The sequence below is a fragment of the Dendrobates tinctorius genome, unplaced genomic scaffold, assembly GCF_039654945.1.
Source record: "Dendrobates tinctorius isolate UK_male_01 unplaced genomic scaffold, ASM3965494v1 ptg000065l, whole genome shotgun sequence".
Lineage (NCBI taxonomy): Eukaryota > Metazoa > Chordata > Amphibia > Anura > Dendrobatidae > Dendrobates > Dendrobates tinctorius.
The window spans coordinates 12,791,984-12,800,635 of NW_027361733.1; the positions used below are offsets into that span (position 1 = coordinate 12,791,984).

Genomic DNA, 8,652 nt, shown 5'->3' on the forward strand with positions numbered 1-8,652 from the left:
GAGTAGGAGAAATCAGACACTGCGGTCTTCTGGCTCCTCTCTGTCGCGGTAAACCCATGACACAAGAGTTGCCAATTCTGCGCTATTACAGGGAAACTGTCACATCATTTCAGGTATCTAAACTGTCCCCAGTGCGTTGTTAGTGATGCAATGCCCATCACTAACACCTTTTTCTCATTAAAAACGGCACTGTAATGATGTCCAAAAAGCACTTTATATAGTTATATGGTACCCTGCTTGTTTAGTCATAGGGGTGTGTTTCATTTTCTGTTCAGTCACAGGCGACACCACCCACTCAAGTTGATTTCCCTGCTTTCGCCGACATCAATGGAATCCTGACCTTGCACAGTGTGGCGCGGGACTCTGCTATAGTCATCAATATATTTTTGTGTTCCAAATTCCAATATGAAAAAAAAAAACAAAGTCCTTATCACTTTAGTTACTCACTCGTCTACACTTTACTGCCAGAAAGAATTCGCTGTACTATCTGGCATTACTTGGCAGGAGATTGGAGCCATTATTTCAACCTCTTTTGCCAGAGAACCTGTCTTTGCAAATATGCATATCAGGATCTATATGTCCGGCAAAAAATAATAGGAATCACATAATTTTTTTATTGCTGCAAGAAGGAGACCCCAAAACTTTTCAAAGAGCCCACACTGAGTACATCACGTGAGGTTTTTATCCAATCACACAACTAATAATTCACACAGTAATGGAAAAATCTCTCCTGATCTGGTCTCTGTAAGGCCAAGTTCACACGATAAAAAAATCATTGAACTTCATCCAGAAAACTGGGACGATTTTTTTTCTTACTTGTCATCCGTGCACAATACTTTTTTTTTGCAGTAGCCGTTAATCATTTACAAGACCATTTACAGTTTCCTGTGTTACAGAATTGCAATGTAGCTGTAATAATCAGATGTTATACTATGGCATCTGTGGTGCCCCTGAGAGTTCAGTCGCCACAGAGGTACTGCACCTCCTCCTGAGGTGTGGTACCCCACCATCCAGGTAAGGTGGAGACACCTGACCACACTCCAAAACCTGCTTCCCACACCACAAAGTAGTGTAGCAAAGCACCTTCAGCGGCTCCCTGCTTGGAGTGTAGCATAGCACCCCTTGGTGGCTCCCTGCTTGGAACACGAAATGTGCTGGGAGGTGGGTGGAGCTTAGTTTACATAAAAGAGCGGGAAGAGTTGAGTCAGTCATTCTTTTCAGTCAGTCATTCATTCAGTGAGTGAGTGAGGATGTAGAATAATAATAAATAATAATAATCTTTATTTATATAGCGCCAACATATTCCGCAGCGCTTTACAGTTTAACAGTTTCAAAACACAAGTCATAAGTAACAACGCTAACAATACAATAATTAAAGCAAAATAAGACGAAATAAGACGACCCTGCTCGTGAGAGCGTACAATCTACAATGAGGTGAGGGAGATACAGAGTACAGGTGTGTATTTACAATGGTGTATTTACAATGAAGGTCCAGCCATCTTGCAGGAGTGAAGGATGGATGGAGATAGTGAATGGGCTACGCACGCACACTTACACAGAGAATGACTTTGATTAGTGAATGTGATAGGCCGCTCTGAACAGGTGTGTTTTGAGGGAGCGCCTAAAACTATGCAAATTGTGGATAGTCCTGATTTCTTGGGGTAGAGCATTCCAGAGGATAGGAGCAGCACAGGAGAAGTCTTGGAGTCGGGAGTGGGAGGTACGGATTAGTGCAGAGGTTAGTCGAAAGTCGTTTGCAGAGCGCAGCGATCGGCTAGGCCGATAGACAGAAATGAGAGAAGAGATGTAAGGGGGTGCCGCACTGTGGAGAGCTTTGTGGGTGAGAACAAGTACTTTTAATTGGATCCTATAATGAATGGGCAGCCAATGTAAGGACTGGCGAAGAGCGGACGCGTCCGAGTACCGATTACCCAGATGGACGATCCTGGCTGCTGCATTGAGTATGGACTGGAGAGGGGATAGTCGAGTGACGGGGAGGCCAATTAATAGAGCGTTGCAGTAATCCAGGCGAGAGTGGATCAATGCAACAGTGAGGGTTTTTGTTGTTTCCATAGTGAGAAAAGGGCGGATTCTAGAGATGTTCTTTAGGTGTAAGCGGCAAGAGCGGGCAAGGGATTGTATATGGGATGTAAAGGAGAGATTGGTGTCAAACATAACACCCAGACAGCGCACCTGCTGCCGGGGTGTTATTGTGGTACCACCCACGGACAAGGAAATGTCAGATTTAGGGAGGTTAGTAGACGGCGGGAGCAGAAGAAGTTCAGTTTTGGAGAGGTTGAGTTTCAGATAGAGAGCGGACATGATATTGGAGACTGCGGACAGACAGTCACTGGCGTTCTGTAGTACAGCGGGGGTAAGGTCGGGGGAAGACGTGTATAGTTGTGTGTCATCAGCATAAAGATGGTACTGAAAGCCAAATCTGCTGATGGTCTGTCCAATTGGGGCCGTGTAGAGAGAGAAAAGAAGGGGGCCAAGGACTGAGCCCTGAGGTACCCCGACAGCAAGAGGAAGAGGAGATGACGTGGAGCCAGAGAACAAAACACTGAAGGAGCGGTCAGAGAGATAGGAAGAGAACCAGGAGAGTGCAGTGTCCTTAATGCCTAGTGACTGGAGCCTAGAGAGTAGGAGATGGTGGTCAACAGTATCGAAAGCTGCAGATAGGTCAAGAAGAATGAGCAGAGAGTGGTCACCGTTACGTTTTGCTGTCAGAAGGTCATTGGTCACTTTGATGAGTGCAGTTTCAGTCGAATGTAGGGGGCGGAAGCCGGACTGTGAAGGGTCTAGAAGGGAGTGAATGGAGAGGTAACGGGTAAGGCGGGAGTAAACTAGGCGTTCCAAAAGTTTAGAGATGAAGGGGAGATTGGAGACTGGTCTGTAGTTGTTTGTGCAGGATGGGTCGAGAGCAGGTTTCTTTAGTAGTGGAGTAACGATGGCGTGTTTGAAGGAGGATGGGAAAATGCCCGAGGAGAGGGAGAGATTAAAGATTGTAGTTAGGTGGGTTGTGACGACTGGAGAGAGAGACTGGAGGAGATGTGAGGGAATGGGGTCGGTAGTGCATGTAGTCGGACGAGAAGAAGAGAGGAGTCTGGAGACTTCTTCTGTTATGGGATCAAATGTGGAGAGTGAGCCAGGGGAGATGTAGGAAGGGATGGGAGTCACAGCACTTGGTGGTTGGGAGCAGATTTCTTGACGGATATTATCTATTTTTTCTGTAAAGTGGGAGGCCAGGTCATCAGCACAAATGTCTGTGATAGGGGCTTGTGCTTTTGGCCTGAGGAGGGAGTGAAAAGTGTCAAAAAGTTTCTTGGGGTTGTTGGCTAGTGAGGAGATCAGGGTGGTGAAGTAGGTCTGTTTGGCAAGATGAAGGGCAGCGTTATAGGTTCTTAACATAAATTTGAAGTGGATGAAGTCTTCTGGTGTGCGGGTTTTTCTCCATAGGCGTTCAGCACTCCTGGAGCATCGCTGGAGAAGTTGAGTTTGCGATGTGAGCCAGGGCTCTTTTACTCTGTGTTTGGAGGTTCTGAGGGTGAGGGGAGCTACTTGGTCAAGGGTGCTTCTAAGAGAGTCATTGTAGTGATGAACAGCCAGATTAGGACAGGAAAGAGAGGAGATTGGGGACAGAGATGAGTGTAGGGAATCTGAAAGTGTCTGAGGGTTAATAGCTTGTAGATTTCTGACTGTGTGGTAGGTAGGAATGAGCTGGGGTGGGCGAGGATTTGTGAGCGTGAAGGAGAGAATGTTGTGGTCAGAGAGTGGAAGCGGTGAGTTGTTTAGGTGGGAGATTGAACAGAGCCGGCAGAAGACCAGATCAAGGGTGTTACCGTCCTTATGTGTCTCAGAGATTGAAAGCTGTGAGAGGCCTAGAGAGGTGGTTAGTGATAGAAGCTGGGATGCAGATGTGGAATTAGGGCTGTTAATGGGGATGTTGAAGTCTCCCAGGATGAGGGTTGGTAGTTCTGAGGACATGAAGTGTGGCAGCCAGGCTGAAAAGTGGTCAAGGAAGAGGGTGGGTGAGCCTGGGGGCCGGTATATGACCGCTACCCTGAGGGAGAGGGGACGGAAGAGCCTGATGGTGTGGACCTCAAAAGAAGGGAATAAGAGTGATGGGACTGGGGGGATGACCTGGAAAGTGCATTGTGGGGACAGGAGTATGCCAACTCCACCACCAGGTCTGTTTGTGGGTCTCGGGGAGTGAGAGAATTGTAAGCCACCGTAGGAAATGGCAGCAGGAGAGACAGTGTCAGAATCCTGAATCCAGGTTTCAGTGAGGGCCAACAGATTAAGAGAGTTGTTCAGAAAGTAGTTGTGTAGGAAAGGAAGCTTGTTACAAGCAGACCGTGGATTCCAGAGGGCACAATTAAAAGATTGAGATGAGGGAGTGCAAGTAATGTTAATCAGATTATTGTGGTTTCGATATGAGGTAGGGTAGGGGTCGAGGTTGGGGGATGTTGGACCAGGGTTGGGGGAGATGTCCCCTGAAATCAGTAGGAGAAGGAAGATAAAGAGCCAATAGTTGTTGGAATTGTAAGTAGTTTTTTTCTGCGATGTGTTTGGGCAAGATGGGCTGAGGTTTCTCAGGAAGGTGAGGAGTGTGTGGGAGCTGTACATGGGAGAGGGAAGTATAGAGGGGCTGATGTGTATGAGTCGTGATGGAGGGGGGATAGGGTGATGAATGTGGATGGCAAGGGAACACAGGAGGATAAAAATAAAGCACATGGTTAAAGGGGAAGGCAAAGTGTGGGTTACCTGACTCCTGCCCTGACTAACTGCCATGTATAACTGCCGTTTTGCTGGATGCTTATCTTCTGTGATGCTTTGCTTATGGGATGCTTGCGTCCTGTACCCCACACTGCGTGCTTCCCCTTAGCAACTACTACATATATAGGCCACACTACAGGGTCAGGAGAGAGGGATTGTGGGAGATGGTTGGGTATAATTTGGCAGCTGGGGCCAGCACACCAGGGGATGGTTTGATGATCAAAGGCACTAGACCAAGATGTGGCAAAATGCTATAGCACCTTCCACCTGATAAGATCTAGAAAGGCCCCAGTCACAGATCTAAAGCAGTAAGTATTACATACAGTGCAACAAATGAATTATACCAAAGCTTTAGCAAGCACATTTAAATATGCAGCAAAATGGTCAAGCAGCAGAAGTATGGAGTTGTACCATTTGGATATATTACAGCAGAGAAATAGAGGCAGCAGAGGTGGGAAGTTGTATCATTCAGGCTGCTTGCTGGCAGTGAATGGAGTAAATACATGCAGGGTGGCTCAGTTGATTACCATTTGGATATATTACAGCAGAGAAATAGAAGCAGCAGAGGTGGGAAGTTGTATCATTCAGGCTGCTTGCTGGCAGTGAATGGAGTAAATACATGCAGGGTGGCTCAGTTGATTACCATTTGGATATATTACAGCAGAGAAATAGAGGCGGCAGAGGTGGGAAGTTGTATCATTCAGGCTGCTTGCTGGCAGTGAATGGAGTAAATACATGCAGGGTGGCTCAGTTGATTACCATTTGGATATATTACAGCAGAGAAATAGAGGCAGCAGAGGTGGGAAGTTGTATCATTCAGGCTGCTTGCTGGCAGTGAATGGAGTAAATACATGCAGGGTGGCTCAGTTGATTACCATTTGGATATATTACAGCAGAGAAATAGAGGCAGCAGAGGTGGGAAGTTGTATCATTCAGGCTGCTTGCTGGCAGTGAATGGAGTAAATACATGCAGGGTGGCTCAGTTGATTACCATTTGGATATATTACAGCAGAGAAATAGAGGCAGCAGAGGTGGGAAGTTGTATCATTCAGGCTGCTTGCTGGCAGTGAATGGAGTAAATACATGCAGGGTGGCTCAGTTGATTACCTGTGTGAAGAGAGAAGATGAATGTTAATTCCATGCCATGTATAACTGCCGTTTTGCTGGATGCTTATCTTCTGTGATGCTTTGCTTATGGGATGCTTGCGTGCTGTACCCCACACTGCGTGCTTCCCCTTAGCAACTACTACATATATAGGCCACACTACAGGGTCAGGAGAGAGGGATTGTGGGAGATGGTTGGGTATAATTTGGCAGCTGGGGCCAGCACACCAGGGGATGGTTTGATGATCAAAGGCACTAGACCAAGATGTGGCAAAATGCTATAGCACCTTCCACCTGATAAGATCTAGAAAGGCCCCAGTCACAGATCTAAAGCAGTAAGTATTACATACAGTGCAACAAATGAATTATACCAAAGCTTTAGCAAGCACATTTAAATATGCAGCAAAATGGTCAAGCAGCAGAAGTATGGAGTTGTACCATTTGGATATATTACAGCAGAGAAATAGAGGCAGCAGAGGGAGACAGAAGGACAGAGAGGGAGACAGAGAAGATCCCCGGGAGAGGGATGGAAGAAGGAAGTGTTGCAGCAGGCCACAGTGTTCTGGGTCTGCTGGCACAGGAAAGAGACAGAGAAAGGAAGCTTGATTCTCCATTGGGAAGAAGGATTAGCATGGAACGTAAGAAGAATAGGAGGACTAAGGATCAGGGTTGGAAGAGAGAACCCTTCCCAAGTTCACAGCGCAAGGCCGGGGTCCGGTCCCCGAGGTTGTATGGATACTAATTGTCCTGCAGCAGACATCGGAGGAATAGAAGTTGTCACCTCGTTATTCCAACACAAGACTTGGGGGCGCAACAGCAACAATAGTGAGCCGGGACTAGGTAGTAAGGAGTCCCCGAAGCAGGCTACAGCTGTCTGCCGTACAAGTAGAGTTCATAGGAACATCTGACAGGAGGAACTCCAGTGTAACTCAGTACTGGGAGTACTTCATTCAAAGGCGCTATAAGAGGAGACGTTCAGAAAAGGCACATATGTTGGCGGAGTGTTAGAAAGGAGTACTTCATCTTGCCTGGAAGTTGGCTGAGCTCCTGACCCGGAGGACACGGCACGGATGCGGGCACCTGTACCTGCAACAGACTGTGAGTAAAGCTTTGGAACTACATGCCCTGGTGTCCTCCACTTATTCCTGCACCAACCCGCCCAGCACTGCTACATCCCTTGCGCCCGACACTACACCATCTAAGTTTCACTTCACCTACTCTGCCCTGGGACTACAGTCCTGCCTGTGGAGGGCTATAACATTACTGTTGCACCACACCATCTGCCCCAGAGGATCTGTCTGCAGGGTCGGCTTACATCTTCATTGTCGAACACCACAGGTGGCGTCACGAATCATTCATAGACTTCCCCCTTTTATAATGGGCACCCAGGGCCACGGGCTGGGTCCCAGCTACCGTGACATCTCTCATTGAAGCTCATCGGGCCCGGTACCGAGTACCCCACAGCCCTGGGAGGGCGACCCAACTTGGCGTCACGAACAGGATGACGAAGCCCGGTGCCATCGGGTTCTGTGTGCCTACGATTTATTGGACTTGAAAGTTTGTGGAAATGTGCAAAAGACCCAATTTGATAGACTGTAAAATGAACGCTAAAAATGGCCGCCGGCGCGGCGAAGAAAGGGCGTGACAACATGGGTGGTCCTAAGAAAAGACCGCAAACTGTCCTGGGCCTCCCCTGTCTGTACTTCTATGTGACAGCAACATGGCCCACCCCCCAAGGGGTTCATATACTGGCTTGGTATGGAGGAGTAGGAAGAAGACGCCGCCCCCAGAAGGAGGAGCGGGAGCCGGTGGCGGGAAAAGAGTCCAGCCAGGAAGAAGAAGGGAGAGAGAACGCCATGATGGAAGGAGAAAGGAGGCCTGAAGAGCGAAGGGAAGTTGAGCTGAATCTCCCCGGCGTAATGGCTGAAGGCTCCGATCTGGCTTCCGGCATGAACCGGCAGCAGCTGGAGGATGAGATAGCCCAGCTGACCACCCGTCTGCGACTGAGGCAGGAGGCGTTATGGAGGATGAATTGGCAGCACGCCCAGGAGGGGCCTCCATCAGCGGTACCCCAGTCACCGGTACCCACCACTGCTGCACCGGATCTCCCCCAGGCAGACCCTGTGGAGCCTGCGGCCGCTGCAACACCACCGGCAGCGCTTGTCACCACCTCTCCGCTGTCACCGCGGCAGAGTGCGGCCTACCAATAGGAGTTCTCTGAGGGCTGGGGAGCTGAGGCAGAGGAAGCCGAGCCCCAACCTGGACCTGACGCGGCTGCACAGGTCCCACCAGAAACCCCTGCGGACCCGGAACTGCCATCTGCTCCACCACTGCCGACATCCAGACATTATCTCCGTGGATACCCCTAGGAGGCCCCAGGTATGTCCACTGTCCCTGCCCCTGGTGTGTAGCTGCTGCAGCGTCCGGGCAAGTGGTGCTGGACCTCGTCTGGGACCGGGACTCTGAACCCTGGGGGGAAACACCTGCACCCCTAGCGGTAGTGCCTCTGTCCACCGTGGGTAGTAGCAGGCCACGGGAAGAAGAAGATGAGACATGGGCTCATTGCTAAGAAACCATACATCAGCTGGCAGCCGAGCAAAGAGAAAGGGAACAGAGGAGGCTGGCTGTGTTAGACCCAGATCTGGACCAGAAGGAAAAGGTCCGTGCTGGTCACTATGGTCCCCGGGACTCAGCTGGATGGGGACAGGTCCTCAATGTGAACCATGAGAGGGGGTTTGGGTTCATTGCAGACCCCAAGAGGATCAGTGA

At 49.2% G+C, this 8,652-nt stretch overlaps 1 protein-coding gene across 1 annotated transcript; it reads right to left on the reverse strand.

Moving 5' to 3' along the window:
- Nucleotides 1–1,332: 1,332 nt before the first annotated feature.
- LOC141094724 (uncharacterized) lies at nucleotides 1,333–6,363 on the reverse strand. Its single transcript, XM_073580622.1, has 2 exons — nucleotides 6,322–6,363; nucleotides 1,333–5,886 (listed from the first exon to the last, which is right to left on the reverse strand). Exon 2 carries the CDS (start codon nucleotides 4,792–4,794, stop codon nucleotides 1,573–1,575), a length of 3,222 nt encoding a protein of 1,073 aa, XP_073436723.1. The 5' UTR covers nucleotides 4,795–5,886; nucleotides 6,322–6,363; the 3' UTR covers nucleotides 1,333–1,572.
- Between the last annotated feature and the right edge of the window lie 2,289 nt (nucleotides 6,364–8,652).

What these genes read in the sequence shown, in the direction of transcription:
- LOC141094724 (XM_073580622.1), bottom strand. Translation starts at nt 4,794, where the DNA reads ATGGCAGTTAGTCAGGGCAGGAGTCAGGTAACCCACACTTTGCCTTCC.